General features: G+C 45.1%; 4 protein-coding genes across 4 annotated transcripts; 1 reads left to right on the forward strand and 3 right to left on the reverse strand.

Annotated features, from left to right (window-relative positions):
- Positions 1-144: 144 nt before the first annotated feature.
- Positions 145-5147, reverse strand: slc66a3 (solute carrier family 66 member 3). Its single transcript, XM_066698335.1, has 7 exons — positions 4892-5147; positions 3408-3490; positions 3006-3075; positions 2687-2744; positions 2143-2263; positions 1783-1824; positions 145-1546 (listed from the first exon to the last, which is right to left on the reverse strand). Exons 1-7 carry the CDS (start codon positions 5035-5037, stop codon positions 1455-1457), a joined length of 612 nt encoding a protein of 203 aa, XP_066554432.1. The 5' UTR covers positions 5038-5147; the 3' UTR covers positions 145-1454.
- A 3964-nt stretch (positions 5148-9111) lies between these two features.
- Positions 9112-10813, forward strand: LOC136758684 (somatostatin receptor type 3-like). Its single transcript, XM_066713263.1, has 2 exons — positions 9112-9575; positions 10405-10813. Exons 1-2 carry the CDS (start codon positions 9112-9114, stop codon positions 10811-10813), a joined length of 873 nt encoding a protein of 290 aa, XP_066569360.1.
- Positions 10694-12932, reverse strand: cimip5 (ciliary microtubule inner protein 5). Its single transcript, XM_066714901.1, has 3 exons — positions 12678-12932; positions 12167-12206; positions 10694-11974 (listed from the first exon to the last, which is right to left on the reverse strand). Exons 1-3 carry the CDS (start codon positions 12899-12901, stop codon positions 11783-11785), a joined length of 456 nt encoding a protein of 151 aa, XP_066570998.1. The 5' UTR covers positions 12902-12932; the 3' UTR covers positions 10694-11782.
- Positions 12933-13090: 158 nt separating this feature from the next.
- LOC136758691 (proline-rich protein 36-like) lies at positions 13091-16869 on the reverse strand. Its single transcript, XM_066713275.1, has 2 exons — positions 16840-16869; positions 13091-14350 (listed from the first exon to the last, which is right to left on the reverse strand). The coding sequence occupies exons 1-2, from the start codon at positions 16867-16869 to the stop codon at positions 13091-13093; spliced, it is 1290 nt and encodes a 429-aa protein (XP_066569372.1).
- Between the last annotated feature and the right edge of the window lie 767 nt (positions 16870-17636).

Genomic DNA, 17636 nt, shown 5'->3' on the forward strand with positions numbered 1-17636 from the left:
CCATCGATCACTCAACACTGGGGTAACTGTAACTACCGAAGCCCAATAATCAAATCAAGTGTTGTTAGGTTTTGATGGTCTTCACTGAAATAGCGGAGTTAAGAGTGACCTGTGAACCCCAGACACAGAAGACACAAAAAAAACTTGTTATCCAAGTGGATGTTTTTAATTTGCACAGACAAATCATTTATAAAACTTGAAACAGGATTAGAACACCATGAAAACATTAAATGCACCTGGAGTTTCAAAACCATATAAAAGGACCAAGATAAGAATACATCTTCTATCTAAACAGGTTATCAAGTGTTTCAGCACCAACCATTGGGTAAATCTGGGGTAACGTGCCCTGGTCCAGGAGTGCCGAATGTCCCTTCTGTGTTTATGTTCAGCTGAGCACATCCTTGAGCTGCACTGCTGCCATTCATTTAACAGCAGACAGGGAAATGAGTAACTGTAGTTTAATTGTTTCTAATGAAGAGATTTGGGGTTCATCTAGAGAATAAAAACCCAAGGTGACCAGTCCAGGGCTGGGAACAGTGATGTGCAAAAAACCCTTCATTTGACAGGCAGGCAGTGCGTCTATCCTGCCCCTAGGAATGATTTTCCACTATTTACCCTTTATCAAAAGGTATCACTCTTTCAATATCATTAAAGATACAAACCTTAGTGATTTGGTTACAAAAAGCATGTTTAAAAAACGTATTTGTTTAATCGGGCAGAATGTGTGCATAAGCATACTGCCTGCCTTGCATATCGTATAACGAGCGATAATATTAAAAACACTTAATGGGTCGAATGGCCTCCTCTGGTTTGTTTGTAAACTTTCTTATGTAGAAGAGCAGCCTTCTCTGGACCTCGTCCCTGAGGAGTCGTCATTCTTGAACACATTAGCGGGAGGATGAGAACATCCCACTAACAATGCACCTTCTCCATCACTGCGGACAACCCCAGTGCAGCTTCATCATCACCGCAGCGATGATTGTTTTGTATTCACAGTGACCTTAATGCTAAAATGCAAACGAAAAACACCGAACATAGAACACAAATCTGGACAGGAAGAGCTTTGGGCCGATACAGGAGTTCAAAACCCGCTGTCTTCAGGAACAGACTGGTGAGCATTGAGACGAAGGGTTGATGATTTAAAAAAATTAAAAATAAAAGAATTGCACTGGTTATGAATATTTTTTGTTGTTGTAGAAATAAGCACCACTGTTTGGAATAAACTAAATCATGCACATGGGTGAATGAACAGTCTAGTTAAACCTAAAATAAATCTCCCACACAAAAATATAAGAAATACAAAAGCAGTCATCGTAGTGACGTGGGTTTCAGGTTAACTGGTGTGTTGGGTACAGTACGCTTGGCAAGAGGTTGCTTGGGCTTGCCGCGGAGAAGATGTGGTGCGTTGGAGGATTTGTCGTGATAAGTGCGTCCGTCCCACAGTCCAGCCCAGCTCAGTCCTGCTTATTTCCTGCTCTTCTGTAGTACAGCACGCTGCCCGTCACCCAGGCATTCAGAATGGACATCACGATGAAACGCACAAGAACTGCTCAGAACAGAGAAATGCACAGACGCAGGAACAGAGGAGCATGTCATTGAAGGAGTAGCAGCTTCACAATATAGAGATGTTTTAGTTGAGGTGTACTGGACCAATCAGAGGACATCCATTCCATCCACAGTGTTTCAAACGCTGCTGTGACTCCATTACACAATACAAATCAATCAATACAGACATAAAATACTGGCAAACTGGCCAGCACAGAGTAGAATTAAACCGCTCACCCTGCATGTCCCCTGTGGTCATCAATGTGGTGTAAATCCGAGCTGAAACGGAAAAAAAAAAACAAGTTGAGAAACATGCCATCAGACTGAAGAGGCCACTGCATCAAAACACAACCCAACCGCTGGCAACTCTAATCCTTCCAGAACAGTGTTTTCATATTAATCAAAGCCTGGTTCTGGAATGGCCATTTGTGATTGGGTGACAGGGGGGTCAACGAGATGTCACACTTTAAAGTTAGAAAGATGTAACGAATGTTGAACAAGGGACACGCCCTGTAACAGAGTGCTCTGGGAGCTGCAGTGCTGTCCTGTCCTGTCTTGTCTTGTCTTGTCCTCTGCCCTGATCTACTGTGCACTTACCGAGGCCGGTGAAGGAGGCCAGGCCCCAGGTCAGGGCGCTCACTTGGCCCGAGTCCTTCGATTCCCACAGACACTGCAGCTGTGCCAATTTACTGGCTGCGCTGATGAAGGTGCAGAGGCTCTGTAGAGAAGCAAAGGGAAACAAGAATATACGAACCTCCAGTCATTATGTATTTGTCAGCCATCGCAGCAACAGACCATTAGAGGCTCGTGTACATTCGATTTGCATTTGGTTCTTAGTCGTTAATCATTCTCTCATGTCAGCTGACATCCACACACCTCCTTACACAAACAATCTATAACCAGACACGCACACCTCCCGGCCTGTGTGACCCTCAGGCATCCAATCCACGTGGGCTCCTGGCTACTCTAGGAGTGTCTCGGTTGGACCACTTTTAACAGCAGGACCCCAGTCCTTCAGGTGCTGAGGATCCAGAGTGACCTGTAAAACCCACTGGACCTGTGAAGCTTGACTCTGAACACTACTGCGAGGTAGTCAGGTAGTGGCGCCGGTGCTAGGTGTGGATGAACGAGCAGCCCTTACCATGGCCAAGTCAATTATCCAGCTCCGCAGGGTCAGCGCATGCCAGCCCCCAAGAAACCTGCGCAAGCAAAGGTTAAGGGCCAATGACTGCTACTGCCACTAGCACTGCTATTACTGCTACTGTTGCCCTACGACTACAGCTGCTACTACCAGCACAGTCAGTGATAGTGCCATCACTGCTGCTGCAACTAATGCTACTGCTTCTCCTACGGCTGTTTTTACTATTAATACCGTTATGTTAACTTGATGCAGCGCAACTGTTTCCAAGTGGTGAGAGTAATAGCGATGAAGGACAGCCTCTCTCAGACAAAGAGGATACAGGGCCGCGTACAGCACACTCTGCTTCAGGTTTCCATCGTAGTACAGAATCAGCAGCAGGAGGATCACATCTGGAACACAGAATGCATCATTCATCTGTACTTCCATATGCCATCAATGCAACACATCTTTAATATCTATCCATCAGTCTATCTGTGTCAGATTAAGTTTCATTGATATTACCCATCCATCAATACATATGTGTGCATAGATAGCTGAGGCAACAGATGATGCCTTCATGTATTAACACAGTCAACCTACAATCTCATAAAGACAATACAGTTATTTCAAATAGATGTTTTGAGAGAAATATATAAATATATCCCAGATTTGGTTTTCTAAGCCGAACGCAGAGTGCCATGGAAAGCCGGCTGTTCTGAGAAGCACAGAGGGGTCACTGTACCTTGAGCGATGAGGATGGGATACTCCAGGTACGTTGGTGGTGGATACTCGTAGTACATCTGGTACGACACAAACACAATGAATCTGAAATAAGAGACCATGTTACAGTTAAAAGGCTGATTGTTTTTCCCAGCTTGGGAAGGCTCATACAGCTGCTGATATAAACTAGTTTGCATTGAAATTTGAATGTAGTCATGCAGTTTTTTTTCTCTGAAATTGCATGCAGCAAGTTGAATACTGTGAGGAATGCAATGCTTTCTTCCCAGTTCTTAAGCAAACTCAGCATGTTTATTATGCAAGACTGTGTTAGTCACACTAAACCCTATTACAGGGAGCTAAAATGTTACTAATAAATACGTTAAAACAAACAAACAAACAAAATACTGCAAACTTGTCACTTAAGCATATGGAAGATAACTTATGAATGCAGACAGCTGTAACTGTAACTGTAAAAGCACATCTGGCAATGAGCCCAAGCAGCACAAGATGACTATATAAAAAAAAGGTAAATTGCAGCATTATTCAATTATGTTTAGTGATTGCATAAATACACTGTAATAAACCTGCAACTTCTCAACAAGGCTATGTGAAAGAGCATGACATGAATTAAGGCAAAACTTCAAACACAAATATAAGCTGCGTTTGTTCTCAACAGAAAGCGGTTTCAAAGCACTACTTCATATCCGAGAAACTTTTGACCAGAATGGCACTTGTAAGCTGTGGACCAGTTGATGAATCAATTTAAGATCGGTTTTCTTTTTCTTTCTTTCTTTCTTTCACATGGCTTATATAGACATGGTTTCTTTTTTGAATCCTGTACGGCTCATTCCCACTCAGTTCATCAGACAAACCGCACAAGTGTCAGGGGTCACAGTAAAGCCACGGCAGACAGCGGCCGCTCGGCTCGCACATGCGCACACGGCTAGTTCGGGAGGCGACGCTCTGTATACATACACGCACTTCATGAACAACCCGCCGGTCCCTGTGGTTATTGAGGGGAAACACATCATTAAAAGCAAAACTATACATTCCTGTCCGGGATGATAAAAAGCACAAACTCCCAAGTAATACATATTGAAAACGGATTAACTGTTAACCTGGAATGATGGATACAAGTGTGTATTATTGTATTTTAATCGTATGGAATTATAGTAGAGTTTAATCCTTTTGTTTCTACGGTTATATGCGTTGTACTTTTTCTAGGACGGACAGAAGCTAATCGGGATATTCATCCGTCCCGTAAAATTATTAAAATGTAAGTGAAATCAAAAATACAAATACGTGAAGTACAAGCAACGCGTTTGTGTGCAGTAGGCTGCAGATTCATTGTCCTAGAGTTCAAAACAGGAAGTCAAACGAAAAGCCCCATAACTCTTCAGTAACTTTTTTCAGATAAAAATGTGTTTTGCAATTAGTGGCAGCTACTGTTTTTCTTTCATTTGTGTGTCTTTTTAAGGAAATCGAATTAAGAATACAGAATCTTACCCTACGAGTTCCAGCACCAAGCTTTTCACACTTATTCCTGTGGTTGACTTGGCTGAAATGAGCACAAATATCTGCGGGAATTTGAGCACCATGCAAATAAACAGGGTGCTAAAATTGGCTAAATGCAGGATCGTATCGGCCCCCATCGTGCAGAAGGACAGGACTCTACAGTGCAAGCAACTGCAAGCCCAACAAATGTCACTTTTCTGTAGCGCGATTCAGCCTCGCCTTCCGCAAACGTCACTTCTAGCTGTCCAGTCCCCTCCGAGCACCCGTACTCGAGAAAGCATCGCCGTGTAACCGAGAAGATTAACGCTATTCATTGGGCCTGCGTGCCTCAAATATGGCAGGAAAACCAGCAGGATTAAAGTGCATGTTTTAGGTGTGTTTGAAGAGGTAGACATTTAAAGTAGAATTCAAATTATCTGAAGATGCTTTGCATGTGAGAGTACTTTTTGCATGATGCAGCTCTGGAAGAAATTAACATTGATTTCTGAATTTGGCGTGGTCTCTTAATTTTTTTCCAGAGCTGTATATTACTAAATATGTGTTATTTTTATGCGGGTTCATATCAGTGATAGTTTGTAATAGACGTAGTTTAGGGTAGGAGTAGTGTGCATCAGTAGTAGTATGTAAATGTAAGTAGGTTAGGAGCTGTAGTATAATAGCAGGTAAGTTCATGATAGTATGTGAATTTGTAGAAGTGTATATAATAATAATTGTAATTATTATTATTGATCATACAATTGAAATTGCCCCAAGAGTAATTAAGCTGCTTTTACATCATGGGCTAAATATGTCTGTGACACTTTATGGTTAAAATGTGGTTGATTACATGGTAAAATAATGGTAAGATATGGAAAAAATGTGGTATAATCGAGGTTGTGTGTTCAATCCCAGGTGGGGGACACTGCTGTTGTACTCTTGAGCAAGGCACTGTACCGAGATTGCTCCAGTTAAAACCCAGCTGTATAAATGAGTAATTGTATGTATAAAATAATGTGATATATTATAACAATTGTAAGTCACCCTGGATAAGGTCGTCTTCTAAGAAATATAATAAATAATATATATACTCAGCAAAAAAGAAACATCCCTTTTTCAGGACACTGTATTTTAAAGATAATTTTGAAAAAATCAAAATAACTTTACAGGTCATTATTGTAAAGGGTTTAAACAATGTTTTCCATGCTTGTTCAATGAACCATAAACAATTAATGAACACGCACCTGTGGAACGGGCGTTAAGACACTAACACCTTACAGACGTAGGCAATTAAGGTCACAGTTATAAAAACTTAGGACACTAAAGAGACCTTTCTACTGGATCTGAAAAACACCAAAAGAAAGATGCCCAGGGTCCCTGCTCATCTGCGTGAACGTGTCTTAGGCATGCTGAGGCATGCTGCAAGGAGGCATGAGGACTGCAGATGTGGCCAGGGCAATACATTGCAATGTCTGTACTGTGAGATGCCTAAGACAGCACTACAGGGAGACCGGAAGGACAGCTGATCGTCCTCACAGTGGCAGACCACGTGTAACAACACCTGCACAGGATCGGTACATCCCAGTATCACACCTGCGGGACAGGTACAGGATCAACAACAACTGCCCGAGTTACACCAGGAATGCACAATCCCTCCATCAGTGCTCAGACTGTCCGCAATCGGCTGAGAGAGGCTGGACTGAGGGCTTGTAGGCCTGTTGTAAGGCAGGTCCTTACCAGACATCTCCAGCAACAACGTCACCTACAGTGAGGGAAAAAAGTATTTGATCCCCTGCTGATTTTGTACGTTTGCCCACTGACAAAGAAATGATCAGTCTATAATTTTAATGGTAGGTGTATTTTAACAGTGAGAGACAGAATAGCAGCAAAAAAATCCAGAAAAATGCATTTCAAAAAAGTTATAAATTGATTTGCATGTTAATGAGGGAAATAAGTATTTGATCTCCTATCAATCAGCAAGATTTCTGGCTCCCAGGTGTCTTTTAAACAGGTAACGAGCTGAGATTAGGAGCACTCTCTTAAAGGGAGAGCTCCTAATCTCAGCTCGTTACCTGTATAAAAGACACCTGTCCACAGAAGCAATCAATCAATCAGATTCCAAACTCTCCACCATGGCCAAGACCAAAGAGCTGTCCAAGGATGTCAGGGACAAGATTATAGACCTACACAAGGCTGGAATGGGCTACAAGACCATCGCCAAGCAGCTTGGTGAGAAGGTGACAACAGTTGGTGCGATTATTGGCAAATGGAAGAAACACAAAATAACTGTCAGTCTCCCTCGGTCTGGGGCTCCATGCAAGATCTCACCTCGTGGAGTTTCAATGATCATGAGAACGGTGAGGAATCAGCCCAGAACTACACGGGAGGATCTTGTTAATGATCTCAAGGCAGCTGGGACCATAGTCACCAAGAAAACAATTGGTAACACACTACGCCGTGAAGGACTGAAATCCTGCAATGTCCCCCTGCTCAAGAAAGCACATTTACAGGCCCATCTGAAGTTTGCCAATGAACATCTGAATGATTCAGAGGAGAACTGGGTGAAAGTGTTGTGGTCAGATGAGACCAAAATCGAGCTCTTTGGCATCAACTCAACTCGCTGTGTTTGGAGGAGGAGGAATGACCCCAAGAACACCATCCCCACCGTCAAACATGGAGGTGGAAACATTATGCTTTGGGGGTGTTTTTCTGCTAAGGGGACAGGACAACTGCACCGCATCAAAGGGAAGATGGACGGGGTCATGTATCGTCAAATCTTGGGTGAGAACCTCCTTCCCTCAGCCAGGGCATTGAAAATGGGTCGTGGATGGGTATTCCAGCATGACAAAGACCCAAAACACACAGCCAAGGCAACAAAGGAGTGGCTCAAGAAGAAGCACATTAAGGTCCTGGAGTGGCCTAGCCAGTCTCCACACCTTAATCCCATAGAAAATCTGTGGAGGGAGCTGAAGGTTCGAGTTGCCAAACGTCAGCCTTGAAACCTTAATGACTTGGAGAGGATCTGCAAAGAGGAGTGGGACAAAATCCCTCCTGAGATGTGTGCAAACCTGGTGGCCAACTACAAGAAACGTCTGACCTCTGTGATTGCCAACAAGGGTTTTGCCACCAAGTACTAAGTCGAAGGGGTCAAATACTTATTTCCCTCATTAACATGCAAATCAATTGATAACTTTTTTGAAATGCTTTTTTCTGGATTTTGTTGTTGTTATTCTGTCTCTCACTGTTAAAATACACCTACCATTAAAATTATAGACTGATCATTTCTTTGTCAGTGGGCAAACGTACAAAATCAGCAGGGGATCAAATACTTTTTTCCCTCACTGTATGGGCACAAACCCACCTTCACTGGACGTGATTTCCTGCAGGACAGGAATGTCGGTGTTCTGCCATTGAAGAGCGTGGATCTCAATCCCATTGAGCACGTCTGGGACCTGTTGGATTTGGAGGGTGAGGGCTAGGGCCATTCCCCCAGAAATGTCCGGGAAATTGCAAGTGGAAGAGTGGGGTAACATCTCACAGCAAGAACTGGCACATCTGGTGCAGTCCATGAGGAGGAGATGCACTGCAGCACAGATACTGACTGTCCCTTTGTTCACGGACACATTATTCCATTTCTGTTAGTCACATGTCTGTGAAACTTGTTCAGTTTATGTCATGGTTGTTGAATCTTTTTATGTGCATACAAATATTTACACATGTTAAGTTTTCTGAAAATAAAAGCAGTTGAAAGTGAAAGGACGTTTCTTTTTGTGCTGAGTATATATATACACACACATACAATGTTCTCACGTGCAGATTATTAATAAAGAGCCTGTATGAGAATTACTATACATGTTCTCAAAGTGATAGTGTGATCGTAAGAAGAAGAAGGAGAAAAACAGCTCCATTGTAGTTTTTTCTGGCAAAGAGACATGAAAACAATATTACTGGATGCCCTCTGTCATCCTGTCAGTTGGGAACACACAGACCCAGAAACAAAACACCATTTCCCGGTCGAAGGCAATGCTTTTCCCAGCCTGGAGTCTAGAGAGTGCTCTCACAGGGAAAACAAATCATTCTTCTTCAGTTACAACAGGCACAAATAACTGCACTGTGAGGGAGTTTCCGAGAAAATTCATTTTCCCAGGGCAGATAAAAGGCAGCCAGTGTGGCAATGGACCTGCCCAAACACCTGTCACCCCTGAGCCCTTCAGCCACTCTCCCGTGATCTCCAGATGTGCGCAGACCTGTCCAGCAGAACCGTAATTTCCCCCAGCTGGGGCATCCCCTTTGGAGCCCCGTTCCAACCCGACCTGGTGGGGGTCCTCCTCTTACCGCTGTACGTCACAATCTGCGTGGGGGGGCTCCTCTGCAACTCAGTCCTGGTCGCAGTCATGCCCATGCACTTGAGGCTGAAGAGTGTGAGCGATGTTATGGTGTGGAACCTGGCCCTGGCTGACATCGTGGCGCTCCTGGCTGTCCCTGCACATCTGGCCCAGATGCTGCTGCCGGGCTGTCTGTTCGGGCAGCTGCTGTGCAAGGTCCACCTGTCTGTGAGCTACCTGGACCGCCTGAGCATCAGCCTCATACTGTCACTCATGAGTGTGGAGCGGTGCTGGGCAGTGAAGAGGCCACGCGTTACACCTCCAGCAGGCCGCCAGACATCTGCTGTGGTCTGGGGGCTGTGCTGCCTCATCTGGTAAGTGTGCCAATTTAAGGAGCCAATTTAAACGCGGCCTCGCACCGCGACCGTTTTTGAGGACTGAGACAAAAAGTCTGGAAGCTCTATTGTATTTGATTCAGATCTGGTTCAACTATTCTTCCAAACCCATTCAAGGCAGGGATGACCTTACAGCTTATATTTAGACTGTGTTTAGAGTGATATTTTGATTAATGTAACTAAAGTTGGTGAGAAATAAAGTTTAGGGTTCTAGTAACATTTTGGTTTAGGCTGGGGTTATGGTTATGGTTGATGTCCTCAGTAATAATATAGGGTTAAGGGTTAATGTTGTGTTCCAGGTCAGTTTGGCTGTGTCCGCTGGGGTGAATTAGTTGGTCATTGGCTATGGTTGGGGTTCTGCTTATTATTATGACTGATTCTGGGGTTGGTCTGTTATTATTGTGAGACAATGTCAAGTGAAAAATATGAAACTATCACACTGACACATGGAAATATGTGGTTATTGTTTTATGTGAGTCCTTTGTTCATCAACCCTATTGACTTTGTGGTCTGTGGAGAACTTCCCAGAGATTCAGGTACTGTGCATGGGAAGAAGAGTTTGAGACCCCCATTGTCCTAGATTCTTTTGACACTTTTATTCTGGATTCAACCTTTAAATTTGAGCAATTGACCGGTTGATATGCTAAATCTGTTTCTACAGGACTGTATTATGTGCTCAGTATGTTCTTGTTTTATTGTTTTCTTTCTTTCGCTTTGTCAGGCTCGTGTCCTCACTGTCTGCAGTCCCTGTAGGCCTTGTGGCCACAGCAGCAGTGCCCCCTCTGGCGGGAGGTGGTTCTGTCTGCAGGCTGGTCTTCCCTGAGTGCATGCAGCACTGGGTGGCCGTGTGGAGGTGGGGCTCGCTGGCGGTGCTGTACGGCCTGCCCGCCTGCACCCTGCTGCCCTGCTACTCCCTGCTGCTGCTGCGGCTCCGCGCGGCAGGGCGTCACTTCCCCATCCGCAGGAGAGCCATCAGCCGCGTCAGCAGGCGGGTCGCAGGCTGTATAGGAGTCTTTGCCGTGTGCTGGACGCCATTCTATGTCTTCATGGTGGTGGCCCTGATTGTGCAGTTGGAGCCCAGCTACGGGGCGGAGATGGCCAGGAGGGTCTGTGTTTTTCTCGGCACCGCCAGCAGCTGCGTCAACCCTGTAGTGTACGGCCTCTTGGACAGCAGGGTGCACCGGCACTGGACACTGACCACTTGTGCCTGGAAGTGACCGGACTGGTCAGCTTCACATTTGAAACCTGCTTTTTAGAGCATTAAGTGTGTACTGAGCTGTAAGATTGGTATATTTAAACTTAGATTTATATAAAAAAAGTGTGGTAGTCACCTAGTTGTTTACATTAATGTTATTTTAGCCACTAGTAGGCCCACAGTCTTGGATATTGCATTAAAAAAAAAAAAAAAAAAACAATGCACATGAAATAAAGATTAAGCATTTAATTTATGGTTGATATGTGTAGATGAATGCTCTCAAATTACATGCAGAAGTGTAGGTGGACGCCATTGTTTAAAGCTTTATTGCAAAAGAGAAAAGATGGCGAATAATGGTGCAAAAATGGCAGGCAATGCTATTAATTCTGTATTTAACGTATTTTAAACTTGCTTTCTGTATTATAATAGATTTGTTTCTCTTTACATTTGAAAAATAAGACAATTTTGAATTCAGTCTTTAGATTTTCCCTTTATTATTAAAAATAATTTAAATCCTACAAAATGTAAATCCTCCTCCTCTTTCACACCTCACACAGCTGAAAGGAGAACAGTTGGTACCGCACTTGTTTTCTCATGCATTGCCTTATTTTAGGAAGGTCCTACTATGATTTTATTACAGCCTTATGCTTATGTATGAATGAACATGAAAAGATTGTGTTCATATGACTGCACTGGAATATGTGTCCAAAACATTGCAAACATTATTAACCTAAGGTACTAGTACAAAATAAAAAAACTATTAGGTTAAAAAAAGCTTCTATCGTGCTGTATGGTTGTATTACAAATAACTTACCCAAAAAAAAACAAAAAAACTCAAATATAATACATTTTAAGACTTTCAGATGCTATAATAATCTGATAATTCAGCAGGAGATATGTATATGTGTTTGCTTCAATTTAGCTTCTTGTTACACAAAGTCCTGCATATTTGACCAGTTCTTGAGTTTAAACTGAGAGCCCATGGACACCCCTAGCACGGCAGCATGTCTTCCCCAAGTTTGGTCTTCCGGTTGCTTCGGAGCATGAGGTTGTCCATCCGTATCAGAGCTTGGCCCAGCTCCGTGTCCAGCCGGCTGCCAAACGTGTGGTTCATGGTGTTGGGCACCGTGTCCGAGAACACAGGCTCATACTCCGGTAAGGGCTTCTCCTCCCTCGGGCCTCCCTGGTGGAAAAACACAGGTAAGGCCTGTTACCGCTTCTACTCCTCCTCCTGGCTCCTCTGGTGGATCACGAATCGAGATTGATTATTCGTTTAAACGCATGATTTCCTGAATTGTATTGGGCTGTGTTTCAGAGTTGCTGAGCACCCTGGTTACATCGATGGGAAATGTGTCCATTAGATAACGAAACTTACCAACTGGTCATAATTCGATAAGAAACTCCAATTCTTTTGCCTGTTGAGGTAAGAAAATTACCAAAATTACCAAAAAGCAATATCTGTGCTTTTAAAGCAGGAACTATAACAGAATATATGAAATGTATGTCGCTAGAGTGACTGATTTTGTGGTGCGTGTCTGTTTTTCAAGAAGCAACAGGTGACTCCGGAGAGCAGGAAAGCCAGGACGTCCTCCAGAGGGCGCTGTTTGTGTTGGGCAGCCTCAGACTCGCCACAGATGCAAACGGAGAGACAAGTCCCTCACATTGTGTTTGTCTATTTTATGGGCCGTTATTCGGGAAACGTGCAGTGGGCACCTATACCTTAGTTTACAGGATCAATTGTGCACAATGCAAATGCGCAATGGAAAAATGCACTAGAGACAATTCAGAAAATGAAGACGTTCAATAATGTCTATTTTAGTGGATGTCCCGCATCGTAGCGCTGTTGTCCTGCACCCACTGCGTGTCCCCAGCTCAGTTGATCTCACCACTGCCGGCATCCCTCCCACTCCGCACGGACAGACTCCCTCCACAGCCGGTCCTGCTTCACCGCGTCCTTCGCGCCCGGGTCCCGCTGCTCCTGGGCTCGGGTCCCGTTAGATGCCGCCCGGGGTTTCTGTCTGTCATTACGGGCGGACACAGAAGAGGTCGGGGTCAGAGGGTCGGTCGCCGGTAGTCGATACCCCGCCGAGGTGGCCCGCCTGCTGCGCATCAGAGCGGGAGAAACACGCAATAATCATCCAGTCGAACACATCCCGGCAGAGCCGACGCAAGTTTGCCGCGGTTTCCAAACTGGTGCACAGAGTGTCATCTGATCAAACCATCCGTTTAATGATGATATAGACAGGCTCTGGTGGCTAGAAATCTGTACTTGTTTGCTAAATTAGCCCAGCGTTTTGCACTACAATAAACGCACAAATAAGAGTGCAGCGAGCGGGGCAGACAGCGGGCAGACAGGGGGCAGACAGTGGGGCAGACAGCGGGCAGACAGTGGGTCAGACAGCGGGCAGACAGTGGGCAGACAGTGGGGCGGACAGGGGGGCGGACAGGGGGGCGGACAGCGGGCAGACAGTGGGGCAGACAGCGGGCAGACAGTGGGGCGGACAGCGGGCAGACAGCGGGCAGACAGTGGGGCAGACAGTGGGGCAGACAGTGGGGCGGACAGTGGGGCAGACAGCGGGCAGACAGCGGGCAGACAGCGGGCAGACAGTGGGGCGGACAGCGGGCAGACAGCGGGCAGACAGTGGGCAGACAGTGGGGCGGACAGGGGGGCGGACAGGCGGCGGACAGCGGGCGGACAGCGGGCAGACAGTGGGGCGGACAGTGGGGCAGACAGCGGGGCAGACAGTGGGGCGGACAGTGGGGCAGACAGCGGGGCGGACAGTGGGGCAGACAGCGGGGCAGACAGCGGGCAGACAGCGGGCAGACAGCGGGCAGACAGTGGGGCGGACAGGGGGGCGGACAGGGGGGCGGACAGCGGGCAGACAGTGGGGCAGACAGCGGGCAGACAGTGGGGCAGACAGTGGGGCAGACAGTGGGGCGGACAGCGGGCAGACAGTGGGGCAGACAGTGGGGCAGACAGTGGGGCAGACAGTGGGGCAGACAGTGGGGCAGACAGCGGGCAGACAGTGGGGCGGACAGGGGGCGGACAGCGGGCAGACAGTGGGGCGGACAGTGGGGCAGACAGTGGGGCGGACAGCGGGCAGACAGTGGGGCAGACAGTGGGGCGGACAGTGGGGCGGACAGCGGGCAGACAGTGGGGCAGACAGTGGGGCAGACAGCGGGCAGACAGTGGGGCGGACAGGGGGCGGACAGCGGGCAGACAGTGGGGCGGACAGTGGGGCGGACAGGGGGCGGACAGGGGGCGGACAGCGGGGCGGACAGTGGGGCGGACAGTGGGGCAGACAGTGGGGCAGACAGTGGGGCGGACAGTGGGGCGGACAGGGGGGCGGACAGGGGGGCAGACAGGGGGCGGACAGGGGGCAGACAGCGGGCAGACAGTGGGGCAGACAGTGGGGCAGACAGCGGGCAGACAGCGGGCAGACAGTGGGGCGGACAGTGGGGCGGACAGTGGGGCGGACAGTGGGGCAGACAGGGGGCAGACAGGGGGCAGACAGGGGGCAGACAGTGGGCAGACAGCGGGCAGACAGCCGCGGTGAGGCTGCGGGATGGACCCTGTTTACCCGCAGTGCCCTTGCAACACAGGACCCCACAATGAATATTCATTAGATTACACATCTGGGCAACATCTGCATGAAAAATGGCCCTGTTTACACACGGCATGTACATATCATTATGGAATTGTAATGCTGTAACTGAAAGACTGCTATATGTTTCCAGTTGCTGCAGTTTTTTCAGAGTCAAGGATCACTGTAAAATCTACATTAAACTGTAGATTCTGCACCAACACATAACATCGGAAATACTGAAGGCGATTTATTTATAATGTATAAATTCTGCATGCATCAAAATGTTATACACACCTTCCTTTCATTTACATTAAACTCTGATCTTGACCGTGTGTATGTTTTTAAAAACTAGCATTTTAGGAGAGACAGATGATGATAATACGATTACTAAGAATAATAAGAAAAATAAAAACAATAATAAGAACATGTAACATACAGCTCTGACCACTGCAAATTTGTCTTAAATCAGCATCTCTACATGTATGGCAGCCATTCCATTCCATTCATATAGTCAGTAGTTTATAGAATAAAACAAAAATGTTAATTTTACCCAAACACATACCTATAAATAGTAAAACCAGAGAAACTGATCATTTTGCAGTGGTGTCTTAATTTTTTCAAGAGCTGTATTTTCAGCCTATGTTTGCATATTAATGCAACAACCTAAATTCTGTTTAAAAACCTCACTGGCCAGTTATAGAAAATACATTAAACTGTTATACTGTTATTATTACTATTTTTTCCAGAACCTACAGACGTGCTGAAATTTGTTGGTACCCCTCCGCAAGAAACAAAGAATGCACAATTTCCTCTAAAATAACTTGAAACTGACAAAAGTAATTGGCATCCACCATTGTTTATTCCAAATGTAATAGAAATCAGACTTTGCTTTTGATTTTTTTTTCCAACATAATATTGTAAATAAAACAAATGAAAATGGCATGGACAAAAATGATGGGACCCTCAACCTAATATTTTGTTGCACAACCTTTAGAGGCAATCACTGCAATCAAACATTTCCTGTAGCTCTCAGTGAGACTTCTGCACCTGTTAACAGGTAGTTCAGCCCACTCTTCCTGAGCAAACTGCTCCAGCTGTCTCAGGTTTGTTGGGTGCTTCTCCAGACTGCAAGTTTCAGCTCTTTCATAGATGTTCGATAGGATTCAGATCAGGACTCATAGAAGGCCACTTCAGAACAGCTGACGGAATGTAATCCTGTGTTAGCGGGGGTTTAACAGGGCACGGGGGGGTAGGGGGTGATGGAGTTTTATCCAGTGTCCCTTTCCACCTTGGGGCTCCACGCAATTGCGTGGTTTGCGTGTTGGGAAAACAGGCACAGCAAAGCAGCCCCACAACATAACTAAGCCCCCTCCATGTTTCACTGTAGGTATGGTGTTCTTTTCTTTGAAAGCTTACTTTGTTCCATCTGTGAACATAGAGCTGATGTGACTTGCCAAAAAGCTTCAGTTATGACTCATCTGTCCAAAGGATATTCTCCAAGAAGAATTGTGGCTTGTCAATATGCATTTTAGCAAATTCCAGTCTGTCTTTTTTATGTTTTCCTTCAGAAGTGGCGTCCTCCTGGGAGGCCAATTTTGCTCAAAAAGCGAAACCGACGTACCTTCACCTTGGAGTTCAGCTTGTATCTCTTTGGCAGTTATCCTTGTTCTTTTTCTGCCATTCGCACTATCCTTCTGTTCAATCTGGCGCTGATTTTCCTCTTGTGGCCACCCAGGGAGTTTGGCTGCAGTTCCATCAGCACCTTGAACTTCTTAATAATATTTGCAACTGTTGTCACAGTAACATCAAGCTGCTTGGAGATGGTCTTGTAGCCTTTACCTTTACCATGTGTGTCTATTATTGTATTTCTGATCTCCTCAGACAACTCTCACCTTTGCTTTCTCTGGTCCATGTTCAGTGTGGTGCACACAATGATACCAAAGGGCACAGTGACTACTTTCCTCCATTTAAATAGGCTGAATGACTGATTACAAGATTGGAGACATGTGTGATACTAATTAAAGAAACTGATTAGTTTGGAATATCACTATAATACAATTATTTATTATCTTTTCTAAGGGGTACCAAACAAATGTGTCCAGGACATTTTAGAATATCTTTGTAGAATGAGCAATAATTCATCTCTTTTCACAGCTTCTTTGCTTTATTCTATGACAAACCAAAGGCATGCAAGTATACATGATGCAATAGCTTTTCATTTCATCACTTTTCAGGAGGAATGAAGCATTATTTCAATGAGCTGTAAGGGTACCAACAAATTTGAGCACGTCTGTAAAGTAGTTTAAGCAACTGGTCACTGTTTTTTTGTTGGCAAGGAAATCAGCTTTACTACGTCCTGTTAATTTGCTGTTTGGTGTAAAAGACACTCTCCTGTCCTCTACATTGATCTCTCTCAGGTCACAGTGCCATGGCAACAGGAAAGAGACCAAAGAGACGGAACTGGGCCCTTGTCCTGCCCCCTGCGCGCCATTGTGTCTGCAGGCACAAGTCACAAGTACTCCATGGCTGTTTACAATATAATGGTGAAGGTATAGTCTGTATACTTTATATTGTACTGTTGTAAAGCTTGGTAAGTCACCTCATATAAAGGTATATTTCAACTGAATAATAATAATAATAATAATAATAATAATAATAATAATAATAATAATAATAATAATAACATTAACCATTGTAGCAAACTGCCTGCTGAGAGTGACGTCATATAGAATCCTATAGTTCTTAATTATTTAAAGCTGAGCTCCAGGGTGAGTTGACACAGCAGACAAACATCATCTTACCACTAAACAGGAAAGAGAGCTGTGCAGTGCTGATATATTGTTGTGTCTGTTTGTTTGTGTGTGAAATACTAGCCCTGTTTTTAATCCCTGGTAATGTCCACTGAAGTGTTGGCAATGAAAGAAGGACAGGGTACAATTGCACAGGCCTGTCACCTGTCTCAGCTCCCTGTGATGACTGAGCTCTTTTCTCTGCTTTCACAACCGCCTGCCTCTTCACACACTTGTGCAACTCCCTCCCTGATAACTCAAACTCTTCTGTTTGTCCTGTTCTGTGCCGGCTTACTGGAAACACCAAAAGAGATATGGAGAGGCTTTCGGTTTAGATAAAAAGCTGCCAAGTTATTTGGAAAGTTATTTAGAACTGATGTAATGTATTTTAACACGTTTAAATTCCCACCATAATAGTGTATCTTCATATTTTATGTATTTATTTATTTTTCATTTACAATTATGAAAG

This window comes from Amia ocellicauda, chromosome 1 (genome assembly GCF_036373705.1).
Source record: "Amia ocellicauda isolate fAmiCal2 chromosome 1, fAmiCal2.hap1, whole genome shotgun sequence".
NCBI classification, from domain to species: domain Eukaryota; kingdom Metazoa; phylum Chordata; class Actinopteri; order Amiiformes; family Amiidae; genus Amia; species Amia ocellicauda.